Source organism: Drosophila montana, unplaced genomic scaffold (assembly GCF_035044405.1).
Source record: "Drosophila montana isolate Dmon_TW-CO22-7 unplaced genomic scaffold, ASM3504440v1 contig_1083_1, whole genome shotgun sequence".
NCBI lineage: Eukaryota > Metazoa > Arthropoda > Insecta > Diptera > Drosophilidae > Drosophila > Drosophila montana.
The window spans coordinates 634,990-655,371 of NW_026996074.1; the positions used below are offsets into that span (position 1 = coordinate 634,990).

The 20,382-nt window shown below is 43.2% G+C and overlaps 1 protein-coding gene across 10 annotated transcripts; it reads right to left on the reverse strand.

The window, feature by feature from the left end:
- Positions 1-479: 479 nt before the first annotated feature.
- On the reverse strand, positions 480-20,377 carry Bruce (BIR repeat containing ubiquitin-conjugating enzyme). 10 transcript variants are annotated; one of them, XM_064679481.1, is made up of 34 exons: positions 20,219-20,376; positions 19,881-20,160; positions 19,025-19,335; positions 17,769-18,822; positions 16,690-17,421; positions 15,731-16,550; positions 15,434-15,669; positions 15,156-15,377; positions 14,465-14,743; positions 13,965-14,379; positions 13,473-13,900; positions 13,188-13,417; positions 12,964-13,075; positions 11,464-12,895; positions 11,125-11,396; positions 10,891-11,066; positions 10,343-10,828; positions 10,166-10,286; positions 9,770-9,838; positions 8,791-9,578; positions 8,463-8,727; positions 8,173-8,396; positions 7,999-8,116; positions 7,705-7,935; positions 7,462-7,646; positions 6,760-7,301; positions 6,236-6,699; positions 4,838-6,172; positions 4,142-4,414; positions 3,463-4,080; positions 2,597-3,398; positions 2,064-2,535; positions 1,545-1,973; positions 480-1,491 (listed from the first exon to the last, which is right to left on the reverse strand). In XM_064679481.1, exons 2-34 carry the CDS (start codon positions 20,098-20,100, stop codon positions 1,006-1,008), a joined length of 14,847 nt encoding a protein of 4,948 aa, XP_064535551.1. In that variant the 5' UTR covers positions 20,101-20,160; positions 20,219-20,376; the 3' UTR covers positions 480-1,005. The 10 variants fall into 10 exon arrangements, with proteins under 10 accessions (XP_064535551.1, XP_064535791.1, XP_064535486.1 ...); XM_064679721.1 differs by having other exon boundaries at positions 11,464-12,791; positions 12,852-12,895; positions 19,881-20,376; XM_064679416.1 differs by having other exon boundaries at positions 19,881-20,165; positions 20,219-20,375.
- Between the last annotated feature and the right edge of the window lie 5 nt (positions 20,378-20,382).

The following is a 20,382-nucleotide window of genomic DNA, read 5'->3' on the forward strand; positions in this document are numbered from 1 at the left end:
TATAAATTGGGGTAGTAACTCATATCTTAGCACTAAGAAAATTTGGTCGTCGGTGGGGAAAGTTTGTATGAAACACAGAAAAAACAATGCAGCCAAATAAGTGTACTTTGCAAACTTGCCTATGTTAAAAGTGCCAGCAAATGAGAAAGTTCACTTGAAACTGAGCACCTCAACCTAAGAGAATATGTTGTATACATTGTATTTGTCTTAACTATCTAGCTTTCTAGGGTATATTCTTAAAAATCCATTTGTATTTGTTTTTTAGTAACAGAGAAGTGTATGTAGTTTCTGAAATTACATAAAAAACATATTGACGTGGCTATGGTGTCGGAGAACCTATGTTTATACATATCTATAGCTGTGATTGACTTGAATTTTAACGCTGCGTCAGAGCGTATGATTTTGTTAATATATCTTACCGACATTTAAGTAACATAAGTTCAACCGTCATGCGTAGAGTAAAAAAAAACAATTGAGCATTTGGAGAAACAAAATTTAATATGCATAGCATTTTTATTGTAAAAGTAACTCTGCACATTTTGTTTGTAAATATTTAACTAAATCACTACATACATAGTTTAATATACATTAATTTAGTTTTGGTGGTGTTGTTAAAGTTGTGATATTTTATGCTATACACACATGGTTACTTTCAATATACCGATAGATCCATTTAATGAAGCATTTATAAAAGTCGCGATAGAAGAGTAGTTTTTAGTCGGTGTTAGGGTATGTTTTAGTGAAGTTTTTTTTTCAATACACATTTGTGAGGGTGATTTTTGTTTGGTAGTTTGATAAATATGTATAATATATTTTTTAACTAATTTTTCAAAGGGATCTTCATCGATAACATTAATTAATATGTTTTTCTTTATGTAAAGCACACCAAGTTCTGTTGCAGTTGCAGTCTCTCTTACAAAATTAAACAAAACAAAAGAGCATTAAACAAAACTTATAACGATAAATAAAACTGTCTAGTGCACGAAAGCGGCATTAAGGAGCAATTTATGGTGTGTCCTCTTCTTTATCCTGCCACACGCTGCTCTCATTCTCCGTATCACTTAGAATTTCGACCACCTCCTCTTCGCCCGTCAGCAACCCTTCATCCTTCATATCTTTGAAGAAATCAGCTGGCATAGACATATCGCTATCACCGTTGTCAACCATTAGATTCAACTCCGGCACAAGTGAGTCATCGGTGCCCACCTGCGCATTTATTGTTGTAGTGGCTGACGTTGTAGAAGACACATCCATAGGCGGGAGCGTAGCCACCGGGTTAAAAGGCGCATCTAAATCTTCCAGGCCACGCGGTGGCTTTAGCTTTGCCAGCTCTTCCCGTAGATGCCGATAATGTCGACGCAACACCATTGAGTTAAAGGATATAGTGCGACTAGCGCGTTCGGTATATTGTGGCTTACTTAGCTCCTCAATCCAACCCTCGATTTGTGTGCAAATCTCCTCGCGCTTTAGCCAAAAGTGTTTGTGAATTACCTGAAAATGTACATGGTTTAGGGGCCTTTAGTCATTTTTAAACTGAAACTTACATCTGTGAAGCAGGGACTTGGGTTTCGTATTTGCTCTAACATTGCCCAACGCACGCACGCCTGATAAATGTTGCTGTTATATTCGCGCGACGAGTTGGTGCCGCTGGGTGTTCCACGACTGCGCTCAAAACCGGGTTCATTAAAGTACGGCTCAGGCACCAATATCAGGGACTGTATGGAGACGAGAACCTGCAGAAAACTGGAGGTTTGTGCATTCCATTTCTCCTCGGGTCGACCGTGCCAGGTGTTAAGCACTGACAGACAAACTTTGCCATCATTGTATAGATTGGGATTAAAGCGTACCGAATGACGACCTGTGGTCTCTAAATTGATGAGCATGGGCAAGTTTGGATAGTCTGGTGGAAAGAATACATCAAACTCGAAGCAGCCGTTGGCATAAGGCGTGTCCGCCGGCCCAGTTATTAGCACCTAATAAATACAAAAAAATGATTTAGTGTGAATATATAAATAGTAAAATAAATCACGCAAGACCATCAATATTATGGGATGTTATACTACCTTCATTATGTCCAATCTATCCGTATCACAGCGCACAAAGACAGAACTACTAAAACTTAGCGGCAGGCTGGTAGACAGCGTGACTGCTTCCTGCGCCAGCCGCTTGACACGTGAGGGATGATATCGATCGCCGGCTAAACGCACCATTTTCTCAAAATGATGTGAGACAACAAATCGAAAGCTGTTGTTGTCCGATTCCACAATCATATCGTATGTATCGAACTGGCGTTTTTTCATCAACTCCAGATAGCGCTGCTCAACTGATTTGCTGAGCGGCCGCTCGAATGAACCCATGCCATCCTCATGCGTATGCAACATATTAATGAGAGCATCTGCATCGGTCGTCTTCTGGACAAGCACGCACGTCTCGTGTATATCCGGTATGAGCAGCGCAAGCCCCTCGTCATCGCCATCATCAATGTTGAAAGTCAGCTGATGAGTTTGGCCTTTAATGTTGGACTTTTTATTGACCCTGTTGACAGAAAAATAAATGCTTAGTACTTTTAATTGTTATAGACCCATGACTGACTCACTTAAGCCGCTTGGCATATGTATCAACGCAGGTCTTCATGTTTTTTAAAAGCTCCGCTATGGGTGGGGTACATTCTCCGCTAACATTCGGCTGTAGCAACGAAACCAAATTCTTAGATAGGGAAAGCGCACGCAGCAGCTTTAAAATGGCACGATAGAGAGGAATGTGTCGTGTTATGTCTAAAACTGAATCGTTGCGCAGGTAAGAGCTAAGCGCTGGTATGAGACACGACTGCTGCAGCAAAGTCTGGAAAATTGGCGGTAGGTCGCCAGTCACATCGCGCACATCGTGGTATGCGAGTATATCTTCTCCGCGCATATCGCTGGGTATGCAATCCCCGGGGTTGATATAACTTGATAATACCAACAACAGTACCGTCACATGCTCTTCCTCACTCTTCTGGCGCAAAAGCGCCTGCTCTACGTTCCACGACTGCGTCGTAGAGCCGGTACCAAAGCCAGTGCCCTTTGCCCAGTATATATGGCTTTTATCATCCGATGTCGCCGTACTTGGCATGGCTTCTTCTGCTGTGCTACTTTTAACGGCTGTGCCGTTTCCGTTGTCATTGCTGTTGCCACTAGGTGGTGGCTCGCTTATCAATGCACCAATCTTGTTGTTATGGGACTGATGCGAAAAGATGCCTAGACAGTTGAGCACAAGATGCATGGCGCCTACTTCAATGACAACACGGCGCAATAGCACGCCGTCATCCGTGGAAAGCGACACACTATCCAGCAGCTGGCGGAAAACCTCAAACGGCAGTGTTGGTAACGATGGTGCCAACGAAAGGCTATAGATGTCATCTGTTAAGCAAGCAGAATAGCTTAGCAAATAAAAATTTATATGTAAAGAATCTGGTGCACTTACTGCCATCGCCATCACCGGTGACGCCTAGCACGAGTCGCAGGAGGCACTGGGCACGCTGTTTGTCCCTAAGCAGAACATCGGAATAGGCAGGCAGCCGCAGGAAAAGACCAAACGCGGCCAATGAATGTTGCGGTACGGAACTAACAGTAATTTGTTTAGCTGCCGGCTCACATATGGTATCCTCCAGATCTTCGTAAATCTCATCATTCGGCTCTAGCTTAACCCAATCGGACAGTGGTAGGCTCTTCTCCTTCTCAGCCGCTACCGAAGTGGCCTTTCGGCCCATGTGCTCAGGATACACAGTAGGCAAATAGTGTGCTAGCAGCGATAGACCGCCACTGCTGGAAAATCTTTGTAAAGGAGACGGCAGTGGCTCAGTGCAAACAGCCTTGATTTTCTTCGATTCGGTAGCTACATCTCCCAACAAACTCTGCTGTACCAAATCCAATGAAAGGCAGGGTTCGGATAACGAGTGACCAGCATCCTGCAGTGTAGCTAACACCTGTGAGATGGTGGCGTCACCAGACAACAGTATATCCGGATACTCTGCTACAACTAACTGGCTACCAATACCAACATGTGCCGCTTGCAGTAGAAACTCCTCAATATTAAAGGTATCTATAAAAATTATATTTTAATATTTGACCGCGATTTATGTGCGTTTATTTATTTCACTCACTGATGGGTAGCAGTTGCATGGCTGACGTTTGGGTCTCTTTGTCTTTATTAACTGCTGCCTGGTTTTTGGCATCCTTGATGCGCTTGTCCTTAGCCGCCACCGCAGCTCCAACAGTTAGAAACTCCATGCTGCCTGCGTCCATATTGTTAAAGTTAATGAAGCACGATTTATCGAGCTTGGTGTCGTTTGACTTGGTAGCAGCTGGCATACTAGCTGAGCCATCACCACTAGTGCGCTGATCTGTTGGTTGTTGATACACTAAGTTACTATAAACTACGGTATCAAAAATGAAATTAAGAAATAAAAAGTGAAAATTAATTTAAAAAAAAAACAATAACAAATAGTCATAGCTAGAATCAAACTTTATACAAATGTGTTTCATATTCTGCAATTTAGAATAGTCCGAAATTAATGACAATTATATAATAAGTGTATTCAATAGGTTTTCATTCTTTAACCCTAAGTTGTACCAGTTAAAGAAATTTTTAAAGTATGTTATTAGAATAAATGATCAAGTACAGAAAAGAAATAATTGAGATTTTTAAAGCCACAAGCATAATTCTTAATAGCTCTGGTACGCATTGAATTAAAGTTGTATGCGATGCAAAGTAATAGGTTATGGCTGTCAATCGGGCATGAGTAATTAAAAACAATAACCCTACCCATAATTTAAAGGTTTCAATTAGAATAACTTACCGCTAACACAGTTCTGCATGATCTCCTGACAGGTGGTGCCCGTTGTGACATTGAAGATCATTTGATGGGCGCTGCTGCGTTTCGCGGGATGATGATTGACCGACGCAATGGGTAAGCTGTTGTTGGCACCAGCAACACCAGTACCACCCATAATGGCTGACAAGGTATCTCGGCGTTGCAACGGCTGTTGGCTGTGGACAGAGACCGTAATGTGCTCGTTCTCTAGCAACAACTGCAACACCAATTGCCGCGTGAAGCCGGAGATAGTTGGACGACTGCCAGCCGCAGAGCGCAATGGCTTGCAGATGATGGCGCCAATTAGCAGCGAAGTGAGCACTTCCTGATTGGCTGGATGACACGCACTTACACGTGTAAAGAAATTGATTGTTGCCCGTTCAAGACGAATGAACGTCTGCTGCATGGGCAACGTTTTGCTGAATTGCGCCAAGTGTGTGTTGCAAAGCAGCTGTAGCAGCGGCTTCCAAAACATTGAGCCTTGCAAAGTGCCCAGCCAGTCACGCATAGGACCCTCCGCACAGCACTCGGAAAAGAAGTCCAGCACTTTAGGAACATTCGCAGAGCTAAGCAGCGGCACTGTGCCCAGACCGACATTCGCCTCCGCTTTGTCAAAGTCAGTAAGAGAGGAATCTCCACCAGCAGTAACCTGATTGCTGCAAGAAGCTGCGGTCGTTGGCACTACAGATTGCACCTCTGTTGTTTGTAACATGTGTGTGCAGTACTCGTAGATGGCATGCGCCAGTAGCTTGGGCAAACCCGAGTCCAGCATCTGATACACGGCCACTGGAGACTGGCAAGCGAGTGCGAGTGTCTTTAGAAAAGCCGGATATTGCAGCAACTGTGTGAGATTTTCAGTGCCTTCGCGACGGAACCAAGCGCAGCCGCTTTGCACCTTGCTATCATCCGTTTTACCACGAGGCTGCTGCTCCAACTTTACACCTAACTTAACTAGCAATTGATTAAATAGCTCGGGCTTAATGTAGCACAGCGCGCATATAAGCGCATCAAAACTGCTCTTCAATGGCTCATCATGCTCAAGTTCAGCTATCCACCGATAGCAAGTCTCAAAAAATGCAGGTGTAATAAGCTGCGGGAGATCGGGTACCTGTTGTTGGCGCTGCACTTGCCACAAAATTGAGGCAATAACCTTAACAAACCCGCTTTGCGGATTATTACAGCGGGCCTGTTTGCTGTAAGTGTCATGAAGTTGCATAATCCAGTCCAAAAGCACGCGTAGCTTATCAAGCATGTGCGCTGTTGACCCGGTGACCACTTGGTAAATGAGATCACACACAGCATCGTTGGAGAGTTTAAACACTGCATAAACATTTGGCCAAATATTAGTATAGTACTTGACAGCGAAACTAAGTTGCGACTTACCCTGTGGTGTGGTATGCCAAAGCAAAGTTCGCAGAAGCTGCAAACTAAGTTCATGATTGTACGCGCCCAGTTTGATTAGTATAGTTTCAAGATGCTGCTGCGCAAAGCTAGGTATCATTGGCATAATGTTCAGCAGGGAGCAACAGGCCTCCAAAAATCCGGGATACGCAGCCGGATACGAAGCGATTAAATCTGCTAGCTTGCTATCAGGTTGCAAAGCAGCTACATGAAAGCATCGAGATAAAATGCGCACCCAACCGATACTAGTTTTGGCAAAAGCATCATCCTCCGGCAATGCATCTACATCCATAGCCGACAGCGTGGCCGAGCTTAGCGGAGCAGAGCAGGCAACGAACGATTCACCAAAAGCTCCTTGGCTGCGAAGTCCTTGCATTCGATTACCAAAGATCGTCTGACCCAAAACAGCAATCTGCACTAGCCCCACATTGCCGCAATCCTTGGGTCTACAAAAAAATGATTATTACAACTGCAATTGGCAGGTGACACCAACAAATGTTGCTTACTTGTAAAGTCTCAGTACAATGCTGGTAGCCACTTCAGCTTTAGCTAGTTTAAGACGTATACAGGTAAGGCCCGTGGTTGCCATGGGCGCGCCTACGGGAATTGAACCAACACCATAATCTCGAGACAGCTCCAAAGCTACAGCCGAGGGGCACGAAGCCAAACTAGAGGTATGCGGCACCAGCTGCACCTCCTTGAGCAAAATGGCTGTGGGCAGCGTTATCGTCAAATCAACGTGCGTCTCATTTGGATAGAACATATAGCTCCAGGCAGGCGAGCGTGGTCGTCTATGAGTGGCATTTGGATTTGAAATTAGCATTTCGGCACTTTGCGCCGCATCATTCTCCGATACTATGTGTGAAAAAGGCGCAAAGTTGATAAGTCCATCATACTGGGCGCTGCCGCTCCTTGACGGCTGTGCTGCTGTTGTCGTTGTTGGCGCCCCAGTGCTTGAGGTTGTCTTCTTACAGGCGTTACTGTTGCTAACAGGACTATTCAGCTTGAGGCGAGTATTACGCGTCATATGTTGCATAATCATTGAGATCTAGTTGTAAAGTAAAAAAAAGCAATACTGTAACAAATATTCTAGGTGAAAAATTCAGAATTCTGTTCATTTTCTCAATATACTGATAATAAAATATAAATTTTAGCCAAGCACATATAGCATATATTAAAGCATAACTTTTAGCCAAGTAGCGACTTACCAGTCCCGGTTGCATGTTTATAATAGTCTTGTTAAGTCGCACCAAATTATGACAAATGATTTGTATGCCACCTAGCTGAGTGAAAATTTGCACAGCCGCAGTCACTTCCAGCACCTTGGATATGTACCAAAGGAACGGTTCCGATAGTTGAAGTCGTGGTAATGTGGCATTGCGTTGTATGGTGGCTGCAACAAAAACACAACAATACCAACCGGTGCCTACAAATCAAAAACAAAAACTTACTCTCCTCTAGATATTGGCATATAGGTGCTACAACTAGACGTGGATTAGAGGCCCTCTCACTTAAAGTGATCATCAAACTGAAAACGGCATCTGCAATGGTCTGTGGCTCATCCAGTACCATATTCGTTTTGAGTGAAAAGAAGCAGCTCGAGGACATCATAGTGAACGTATTCGTTGAGCACTGAGAGAGGGCCCCAAACAAGCGCTTCATAGTGGGAAACTGGCGCAGCACTGCAAAGGAAATAATTGTCAAATTAAAAATACAATATGACAAAAAAAACTGAAAGTACGAACCCCAATCGGCTATGCATGGGACCTTGCTGCGATGCCCTTCTGTGTTCAGCTGCTCAGCTTTCGTTTCATCTGTTTGGCTTTGATTGGACAGCTCCTCCTCTTCAGGTATGGTGACCTCCTGTAGTATATAAAAGCCATTAATAACTATGGTATCCTCTGGCTGAATTAACATACGCTAGGTTGCCTGGGCATCTCCGTGAGAACCATATGCGAGGACAGTTTGAGTAGGTTTATAATCAACGAATTATCGCAGATGTTGGCATTTTGTTTAGAGGGATTTTCGGATCCCAAGACATTGGCAAACAAATTGCTGAAATTATTGCCAGCATTGCTATTCTCGTTGCCGCGCTGGCATTGCAGCTTTTCGCCATTGGAAATGTTGTTGAAGACTAGAAACGCTGAAAAAAATAAAATAAAATAAACTAAAACTGTGACTTTCGCCAGTAAGCAATTACGCTACTTACAAACACTTTCGATAATCTTAAGCGCAATGTTTAGATCGCCCTTGTCATTGGGCATTAAAAGCAGATCGCGTACCAGCTGATTCTGAGCATCGATTGGGCCTTGCTGGTTGCTAATAGCGCCGCCAGGCTGTACCAATTGCAGCACGACATGCAACAAAATGTCTTTAAGCCGACGCTTACATGGAATGAGTCCACCGCAGGTCTCGTTCTTGCTATGAAGCCATAACAGAAGTTCGTGTAGATGCTTGCAAATGGTAGGACCAGCCTGACAAAGATAGTTAAAACCTTTTTGTAAAATGGGTCCCTTTGTCAGGAGAAAGTAACTTACACAACGATTTGTAATAATGGAGGAGCTCATGCCGTAGCCGGAAAAAAAGCGCAGCAGCATCTTCTCAAAATTCTCATCGTTCACAATGACCTCATTAATTCGCGTGCAGTCTGAAACATCGTCGCCAATGGGCAACGAATTACAAGCTAGGAATAGACATTGGAAGCCTAAGCACCAAGTGCGCAGCTTAATGTCATTGTGCCACGCCAGAGCCAGTAAAAGTCCTTGCACTGCATTAGCACCAAATGGAATTTTTGGTATATCCGTTTGGGTGATGCCCGTCGTGTAGGGCTTGTCGGCCAGCTCGCAGTTAAGTGTTAGCCACATTTGCAACACTTGCTCCAGATGCACCCAAGTATCCTCATAATGCAGATCGGCCAATATAGAATCAAAAACGTTTTTCAACATAATATATGTGTTGCGTCCACTATAATCTGGGCCAGACCACAACTGCGTAAGATACTCTGGCCAGGGCGCAGCGTCTGGTGGAGCCGAAACGAACTCATTAGTCAGCACCTGCGGTAGGGAGGAGTACAAATCTAGCGATGTACGATTCGTCAGACGACGCAGCTGAGCTTCCACGTGCAGCTCCAAGCCAGCATCCAGACGTGTATCCATGGCGATAGATATGGACTTGCAAAAAAAGCTAAACGTATTCTTGCAGAGCGCATTACTCTCTTTTTTAGTAATTGGTTTTGTGCGCTCGATCATATCGATATCGTTCAGCATCTCGTCAAACTCAGTATCCTCGCATTCGATCAGAGATGGTAGGTAATTGTATTTGGCAGCTGTAAGGGATTAGCAAATTTCACAAATTAAAAGAAAAATAAATACAGGTGCAGTATAGTAGAGGTAATATGTTGACATGAGCATCGGTTTTCGGGGAATCCCAGGGAACATCGTCCCCACTTGGGCCTCCTAGAACTGAAGCCCATGTCAATGGGAAATTTTTTCTGCGGTTTAAGGTCTCTCTTTTTACCCTCCGGATAAAAGTCACTTGCTGTCGGCATATGTAGCACAGCCTGTGCGACGGAGGAAGAGAAGGATGCTAAAAAAATGAGAAATATATTTTTCAAAAACCAGTAGAGAACAGGGAAAAGCTCAAGCTACCATGCAATCCACAATAGCAATGGAAGCCTACCATCGAGCGATTGCCGAGGCTTAAATACACCCTTGCATTTTCCAGATACGTAAACCAATTTACACAAAAATATGAAGATCTCAACCAAGAGCCAAATTCTAAAGATATTACTATGAATACCAATAACTGTTATGGTTTTGAAAAGTCAAACGGACCGGAAAATTCTCAAATAAATGTTCACCATACCCGTTTTGCAAGAATATAACACAATATCTGATAAGGAAAGTTACTTACAGCTATAATCACTAAAAAGATCGCGAGTCTCCTGCACAGCTGTCGTCACAATGGAACGAGCTCCATCGTTTGTCGGTGTGGCATCGTTATCCCTGTACTGTTTGTCTGCATCCAACAGGTCCTAAACGAGAAAATACTCTTAGTCAATTTTCTAAAATTAAGCGAATGAAATATCACCTGGAGCAGGCAAGTAATTGCATGCACCGCCCAGGGCTGTTGCTGATCGTTCCACACGGCCAAACGTATGAGCTGCTCGAGTTGTGTTGTTGTCACAATTTTGCACAGTCTCACCGAGGGCCGACACGCAGCCACTAGACGCGCTATTACTTTGCACGTTAAAAGAAACTGATCCATATTGCAATCGAAATCCATTTCAAGCAACAGAGCGAATAACCCACGAATGACCACTTTGATGTTGGTCATGCTTAGCGTTTTTAGACCTTTGTCAAAGTTACTGTCTCCATCAATACTAGCTCCCAAGCCGTCGAGATGTTTAGGCGATGATGTGGAAGTGCTAGCGGCCTTAACTGAGCTGCCACTGGCATTGGCGCTAGGCGCACACATACTACTAGATACCATATTTATTTTTCCACCTGTTGACGTTGCTTTGCTTGCACCGCTAGCCTTAGATTTAGTCGACAGCTCCATAAATATACCGGGATGCTAAGGGATTCAGAATTAAGCAAGTGTAATGCTTTTTACAATAGTAGTTTATATTGTCTTACCTCATTCTGTATCATGTAGATTTTCTTGCCCCAGTCTGTGTAGGGTTGAACAGAGTATTTGTTCTGCTGTATTATTCGCTTCTTAAAGCAACGTAATTGCTTACTGTTCGGAGTATTATTGGGTCTGGTCTTTGTAAAGTCGCTTTCACAGCTCATAAAATCCCATCGCGCCGCCGCTGTGTTGATATAAAGCATTAGTATTCTACGAATTGGTGCCAGGTAAAAGATTCTCACATTTATCCTTGCGCTCATTGTTGTCATCTAGACATACAGAAAGGAACAATAAAAGCCACGTGATCAGTTGAAGGTCGGACGTGCTTCCCATGGCAGCGCTGCGTTCGGCTGCACTGGCTGAAGTACTGGGCTGCTCGGACTGAAACTTGTAGTGCGGCGAAATAGGCGCCAGCAACTTGACTAGCGTCTTGAGCACAGCATCTATGACTATGGAACGACAAGCGCCCATTGCAATGCTGCGACGCCCCAAATATGTGAGCAAAAAGAAGATGCTGTAGAATAGTAAAAATCAATTAAATAAGTGCACAATATACTTTGATGGCAAGTAAATTAACATACCGATCCTGTGGAAATGCCTTACAATTTTGCGCCGAGAATAAACTACAGAAAGTATCAGCCAAAAAGTCACCCCACCAAGGCTGAAAGCAGCACATGCGAACCAGTAGGGAACATGTTGTCAATTGCAATTGTGCATCACCATAAACAACCAAAGAATTAAATAGCGTTTTAGCAGTAACCACATTGAAGCGCTGATGCACGGGCAGTATGTTCTTAATACCATACTCAATAGAGAAGTGCAACAGCACCTCGACGAGACTAAGACTCAATACGCGAAGTTTATCCCGCGATGCGTTGCGCAACGTCTCCTCAATAAGTACAGGAGTTGTAGGCGAACGAAGCGCCTTGGGTGATAAAGCACGTTCCAAACGCAGAACCACATTTCGGATAACGTTGATTTGGTATTGTAACAGCATGCATTCTTCATATAGAGAAACAACTTTGTTGTTATTGTCCATACCACAGCTGAGCTCTTCATCACGTTGCTTGTTAATAAAGGCCTGTAAATGGGCTACATTGGATAGCTCGCTGTTGCGCATAGGCGACAGAAGTTCCATCAATTTGCAGCTGGCCAAGCTGTAACGGCAGTGTACATCCTCGTAAAGGGCATTAAGCGACTTAAGGTGCGTCTGCAACGATTGGGCTGGTTGTTTAACAAAACGCACTAGCTGATCACCATAACCATCGTGCTCCAGTACAACAGGATGACCAAAGAAACTTCCCAGCGGAACCTTACACTTGGTGGATGACATACCGATACGTCCAACGATTGTCAACTTCAAATAGCGACAAATGGGTGGTGGCTGCATATCGCTGAGCACCAGTGTTTTGGTCTGTATGTCTGAGACCTGCACAAGGCGCGTGCAGTCCGTCTCCTCGTCAAAGCACCAAATATCAATATTGAGGGATGTAAGATCATCACAGGCGGGTATTACCACATCCGTTAGTAGTATGTGCTGGCCAAAGTCAAGCACGACAAAGCGACGGGCGCCCGAATGCATGCGGTCCACAACAATCATTAACTTGGGCGGGGGCGTGAGAAGTTTGTGCCAAGCAATTGGCGGGCAGGGATTTGCACTCAAATTTTCCATGATTTTCTCTCGCTCTACGGCATCATCTGTCATGTTCTGTGAGTTGTCATTGCCACCCGTTTGTGATGCTGGTTGAGACTGGTCTGACGATTGCGAAAACGAAGCCTCTTCAGGTAGAACATCGAGGCAAGACTTCATTACGGGCTTCTCCCAGTTATCCAGCTCCCCAAAGGCATCGTAGGAGTTTTCCTCGTTTATGCCAAACTTCTTTTGTATGTAGCTGTTCCAAAGTGTGAGCTGTGGCAAAAACTTAGATATCTTCAGCTTATCAATGATCGCTGCCTTCTCGATTTTTACCTCCTCTTTTAAAGCATGCTCCAAATCGGTGAGAGATGATACGGCTGAAATAATTTTTGAGTCAGAGTTCGGAATGGCCCAATTAACTTTTTCATAACACAACAAAACTTACAAGCTTTATCCTTAAAGCCATTAACCATGCCAAAAGAACCAAATGCGGTTTTTACATCCTTGTCTTTCATCTCTTCCACCAGACACTCTACATCATTAACCAAATCGTTTAGCTAAAAATAAAATTTGTATAAAAACATTTGCAAACATATTTTAAGCCTGTAATATTTTAATACCACTTCAAAATTGCAACAATGATTTATTCTACTGAGAAGTGTTATTTACCAATTCTTCATCCTTGCCTTTGGTCGCAACCATCTTTGGCATCATCATCACATCCTCAATGACTACACTGGCAGCACCATTAACTACGCTGTCAATGTTATCAATGCGTGTGGCCTCTGATGTTTGTACACAATTAAAATGCAGCTGCACCACCTCCAACAGTCCACGCAATTGATTGCTAATACTCTTTCCGCGTATTAGATGCGGAAAGGTGCGAAAGTCAACACCATCTGCAAATAGTTATTTATTAATATATGAAACCAACATAAATTTATAGACTAGCACCTATGGAGCTCAAACGCTTGATGTCGAGACCTGTCACTGGCAATATAGTTGCACTGCTTCGTATCACACTTGTAAGTGCCACCGCCGAGCTTGATCCATGTCGATTTATATTGGGGAAATCAAAGTCGAAAATTTCCGGCTCAAAGGGATAGCCATACAGTCCAAAACGCGTGCTCAGCAGTGCGCAATGCGGGTCCCATCGTTTATCAATTTCGCTAGCTATGTCTTTAAGCAAATTGATAGCATACTCTGAAATGCTGTTGTGCGACTCTGCAGTGGATGTAGCGCAGGTAAGCATCGTATACCAGCGCACCACACTAGCGCACTGTGCTCTAGGTAGCTCATGGAACGTATTGGTTATTGCAGTTTTAATGCTGATATCCAGGGAAGCATGTTTCTGTAGCTCTCGGGGAAGATTGGCCATGCCTCTGAAAGAAAAACAAAAGTTTATATTATATTACAAATAACAAATAAGATTGATTCTATTCTTACTCTGTCAGCATGATCAACAGTTTAACACATTTGTGCGCCGTGGTCCGTTCACTATAGATTATACAGTTGCGTATCAACTTCTCGATGTGCTTTTCGGACAAATAAATGCACTCAAACTGCTGCGCCAGCAGATCGTTGATATTAGCTGCTGTTTGTTTGTTTATCTGGTCCTTGAGACGCTCCGACTTTGGCGAACGGAAGCGATTTAAGCGGATGAAACAAATCCAGTTGAGCACATCAAGTGCCAGATTCTTGGTCAGCGGAGTTGATTCAGAATCAGTGGCAATGCGGAAGAGCTGTTCCAACAGTCCGTTACTATCCAGCATGGCAATGCGCTGAATGCGCCCATTGCTTATGCGACTATGTGACTTCACGGCGCGCACACTTATCGAGATCTCGTGTAACCAATCGCAACCTGCAGTAAACAAGGAAATATTATGATCAAAACAGATTAATAAAAAAAATAAAACAGGAAAAGTTGTAGAAACGGCGGGAACTACCTATTAGTTGCCCGGTGTTTCGACGAACAAAAGGACCAGGTGCAGTGGGCCGAGACCTTAACGAATGCTTTGGTACGACGATTGTTTGAACATGTGGAAGTTCTGAATTGTTGGCATATTTGTTCAAAAGCGGACCGCTCAAAACTGAAATAATTTTCATTTTTCCCGATTTCGCATGGGCTTGATTTGCATTGGACACCGTGGGATTTATTTTGCTGCTTCGCGTACGATTAACACAATCTTCAACTTGGTGCGGACTCTTGCGTCGCGCAGAAGAAACTGCAATTGTTGGGGAGTAAAAAGCGTGACCAAAACCAAAAAGGCAACGATCAGCAATATATTTTCGGTACACCGAGAATAAACTACCCTTGCAAATAATTATTCAATTAAGTAAAGAGCCCTAAACATTGGTAATAGCGGTTTATTTAAAGCTGAGTTAGCAAATTTTCTTTTGGTCCGGACCTAACAACATCAGCTCAAATTGGCTAATGCTTATATAGAAAAACTTACAGAAAACATTGAAAAATATTTTGTTGATCTATTTTTCTCAAGCAGTTTTTTTTTGGATATGTCTCTGTTACAAGTGAAAACCAAACGTGACTTGTTTTATTTTTTTTAATTTTGCATTATTATGCAAGGGTATGGTTTCAAACTTTTCTCATTTCTCATTAATAGTTCAGCCCTTACAAACCTCTCGTTTTGCTCTGTCCCTCCTTGGACGGATCCGATACGGTTTTAATATGCAGAAGAAAATTACGTGTGCGTGTCTTAAACAGTTTGGGCGAGGTTAAGGTGGCGGTACCGCCTTGATCGCAAAGATCAATGCATGAAGAGAGCTCGATGGGGCCGGCCAGCACTTCGGCATTGTGGGCCAACAGATATTCCTCACTGAGTACCGGATTCTCACTGGCAACTGTAAATTATGAATGAACAGATACGTGTATAAAGAAACGAATATGAGTTGTTTACTATTTGGTGCCTCACTATATGAGAAGTCAATATTATCATCAATGACGTTGGGTTTATAGCTGGCGTGCGGTCCTTTCATTCTGTAGCCAAAGCCATTTGTGTTCTGCTTGAGTAAGGTGACCTGAATGGCTGCTGGATTAGAGCACTGCTGGTACACAGTAAATTTTAAATCGATATGGCCCAATGAAACTGGCTGTGCCAGGTTCAGCTCAATTATGTGCTCGTCCCATGTGGTCCTATAAAAAATATAAAATGCTTAAAACATGGAGCCCATAATATTCGTGCTCAACGACTTACGCATCGTTGTGCAGTCGCCAAGTCCGTGTGAAGTCACGCTCATCGCCTCCATGACGCATATTTTGCGATTGCTTGCGCTGCTTTTGTACCTGGCCCAGATCGTTCCAGCAGCTTGGTACTTCAGCTGAGTACACTGTTAGCTTGTCTTCGAACTGCGTGAGTGCGTACAACACGCGCAGGTCATCGATCGTCAGGTCTGTGGTCTTGTATGCTAACAGATTTGTGTTGTTGCCCATTAAAGATGCAACCGATGGTGAGGTCTGCACATGTGCGTTTTGACTTGATGTCCCGGCGCCTGCCTCGTTGCTTACATCCACACAAATCATCGGATCGCTCATAACAGAGTCAATTCCCGCAGCATTGCGGACTCCATCGGTTACACTCAAATCCATACCATGTGTCAATGTGGTGCTGCAGTCGTCCTCCATTTCCAGTAACTCATCACCAGAGTCATTGTCGCCGTCGTTAAGCGAATAAAACAGCATGCCCCCCTGGCGCGAACAGCAGCAAAGTCTGTCCAAGTTGCGACAATAGACCACGGCTTCAAAGTGCTCACCCTCTTCCTCTATGACAGAAGTTGCCTGAAAATCGGCCAGGGAATAAATTTCAATGCATCCATCGGCGCACACCACACAAACGGAGCCCGCTTCTTTCACATCAGATGAAGCTGACGACGCATATGGAGGCAGGATGCACAGCTGCTTAGGACACTTTGCACGGCTGAAGGTCATGGCAAGAGTATAATCATTGGAGATTTGCATGTCATCGTAATCAAAAAGGAGCAACTGTGCGGCTACATTGCATTCTGAATTATTTTCATCTGCATTAAAACAAAATTTAATAACAGTCTATTAGACAATGTGAGACGAAATTTAAAAAATTATCTATTTTTGTATCTGGTATAGTTCAAACAGTTATATAACTTCATATTTATAAGAATAATAAAATATTTCACTTACCTATATCCGCGGGTAAGTTGTGTTGCTCTTCATCTTCTTTAGCGACCGTGGCCATTATGATCTTTGTGGGTTCCGAATCTGGAGCTTTGGTGCGCATCAGTTTCACCAGCAGCTGATTGCACTTGGGACTGGTGGGCATAATTTCCGCTATCTCTACAATTTCCTGCAAATCTAATGGAACTCCGTTCGCACTACGTGCGCCATCCATGGCATTCATGCGTTTGACGCTTGTCCAGCTTTCCACTAGGCAGTCAATTTCTTCACTGGCGGTCAACTTGTCGCTAGTGCTATTGTTGCCGTTGATGACATTATTGTTGTTATTGTTGTTACTTGTGGGGCCTACGCCTATAGTGTTGCTGTCATTGTTGTTATTGTTATTTTGATGTGATACCTCGGCCTGATCCATAAGCTTGTCCATGTCATTGCTCATACCTAACAAGCTGTTGCTAACATTCACCGTATTTGAGGAAACCATTAGCCCGGAGGAAGAATCGTCCAGATTACTATCCAGTATTTGCGATAAAGTGGACAAATCAAAGTCGTATAGAACAGAGGAGTTGTTTCCGCTCTGATTGACATCATTGTTTTTGTTATAAGTCATTAAAGCGGATACAAAGCCGTTGCTGTCGAAGCCGTCGGCAAATTTTTCATATGGCGTCAGCGATTTGTTGTCATCGTCCTTCGAGGATTCAAGACTCACTTGGCTGGCTACAACATTTGAGTCACTGGAAGCTGGGAGATTGAAATAGAAATAGTTAAGTGCACGGATCAAATTAATATAAACACTGAGTCAATTGTTTTAAGGTAAATAAATAAATAATAAAACACTAAATATAATCGAAGAAACTAACCGAGCAACAAACTGAATAATTTAGCTTAATATAAAGAGTTTGTTCACCTGTTTAAAATTATTTTCTTTTTTTAATTGCAGCCAATGTAATTTACATTTATTTCAAGTTAATTTTGCAATCTTTTTTAAAGCAATAAAAATGTTTAGATTGACCCTAACTTTTATAGGATTATTCTACTTTAACATTTACACACAATAGTGAAATTTTAAGTAGATGAAAAGAACTTACTGGTACCCAACTGCGAAGATGTCTTTTTGAGCTGACCTCCAATGCTTGAGACACTGCCGCTGTCATTGCTGATGATCGCCGAGTTCTCGCTGTGCCTATCCAACTCCACAATGTTGAGCACCACCATACGTAATGCCATCTCTCCACTACTTTGCCGCACAGTCACACCTAGCACTATCTTCGAGCCCACAACTCCGGCACGCAGGGTCGATGTAGATGTTATATGCTGTGTATTAACGCCGCCAAACTTGCCACTGCTGTGCATACTGGCAGCGTGAGCAGCACTACTGCTGTTTCCGCTTCCACTATAGTTTTCCGAGTATACATAGTTGACTTTAGTGCGGGCGCGACCATTTGGTAGCACGCAAATGGCCGTAATACGGGCCCACTCAAAGTTCTCTTCGAAAACTTCTTTGAGCAGTGTGGGAACATGGAAACTGTGCATGAGCTTCAGGTGACGCTCAATGCTCCACACGCTCAGCTCGCCTGACTGAGTGCAGCTCGTGCACAGAACATTTGCATAATCGCTGTTAGATATTATATCAAAGCCCATGCCCGGCGAGGTCGATGCTGGATTGGTGGCATAACTGATTGACAGCGGCACATTTTGAGTGTATTCACCCTTAACAAACGGGCATAGAGGTGAGTGGCGCTCGTGCTCGCTCCAGGGTTCGTCTGTTTTCTCCCAGCAAACCAGGCACACGTTACATGTAAAACACATGGCACGATCTTCACCCGATGATGAGGGCTGATGATAAAAGCCGGCTTGTGCCATTTGATCTGGCAGCGCCCATTTATAATCCATGTGAGGCCACTTCTCAAATGTCTGGCGCCGCACTGCTTCCGAGTGCATAAGAACGCGCTGAAAATTGCTAAAGTTCCAGCCGTAGTCTGGCAACCGGGAGCCCATTAACAAGTCCGTTAGGCGCTCATTGATGGCCGATGCTATGGCCAGTACAGGAATGTGTCGTTCCAAACGTTTCAGCAATATGACCACATTGTTTGCTACCAATTTTAGACTGGAATAGGGTACCTCCAAGCAAATTGTATTCCACTGCAACATTAATACGAAAATAATATATATTATAACGTTTATACGACATACCGCTATTTAAGAAATATTAAGCCCGTGTATATTGTAAGCCACAGTAAAAATAATTTTGAATTCTAAACACATTCAATATTATATTATATGCGCAAGTACTTATATGGCGACTAATGTAAATGTAAACAGCCATTAGTGATGAAAAACTTACGCGTTGCGCCTTTATGCCCTTCTTAGCGTTAAGCTGAGCCTGGTTAATCTTCAGTGTCAGCTCATTGCTAATATCACACGGACACTCGAGGCCTTCGCTCTCCAGTTCGTTTATGCAATTCTGAAAGATGATCGCCTCTGACAATATAAGCTCCAGCTTAATGTAATCATCATTCTGACCGATTGGCGCCTGCAGTATGGTGTCCAATAACAAAACGCCGTTGTAGTCGCCGCGTAGGCCCAAATTGTGACCATCCCAAAACAAGATTTTATCTTGCAATGGCATGTAGCGTCCATGGATTACACTGTCCGCTGCAAAACGTAAGAATATAATGTTAAGTAAAACAAAATTGCAGTTTTTGTCACAAAAAATTCACAACTCACGCCCGCCATCTCATTACATCAAAGCTTGCAATTAGTTGGATTGAATGAGCAAGCAAGGGCATACATACATACACATGTAGACACACATAAATATGTACACATGTCAGCGCAACATATGCGTAAACTGCGTAATAAGTAAAACAATAACAAACAAAAAATAAAAAATTAAATAAATAAAACCCCATGATTGCTTGATCTCTCTATCTCTCTATCGCAATCAAGAACATAGCAAATAAAACAATATTATATCCTTGCATCTGTTCAAAGTTTCCTGTCAAACATGCACCAATACAGTTGCATACAAATGTATGTATGCATATTGAAACTTAACGAATACAGACAAATTTACAAAACACAATGCAATAAATTGACATTTGTTCGTGTATTTGTATTTGTGCGTCTGTGTAGTAATTTTTTTTCCATACATTCATATATACATATGTGTATACAGTAGTGCTGCTGGTACTGCTTACCATTTGTACTCAATTGATACGTCTGAAGTATAACGCCGGAATTGACATCTAGAACTTTCACTAGATTGTTGACACCAAATGCAAGCAGCACATTTAATTGCGGATGATAAACGATGTTGCGAATTTCGAACACTGGTGCTCCGCCAGGCAATACACCATCGTTGCTGCTGTCATCGCCCACATCCAAGTAGCCGTCTTGCTTTAGAATACGCTGTTCCATGCTTTAACTACATGCGGGCGTCGTGCGCGCGTTTAGTTTGGTTGACAACGCGAACTTTGCCTATCCTTGGTAATTTTTGTTTCACAATTGATCAAGAAATTTTCACAATTAAAATTACTTTCGTCGGGACTCTTGCTGCTGTGCTGCAGTTTTTCCTAAATGTGTCCCCTTTTCTTCCTTCTGACAGATGAGTATTTGATTTGCCATTCGCCTTAGCGTTTGCCAATTGTCAAAAACTGCAATTCAGAGTTGTGTAGGCATGTAGGGGTAGATTCAAAGTTT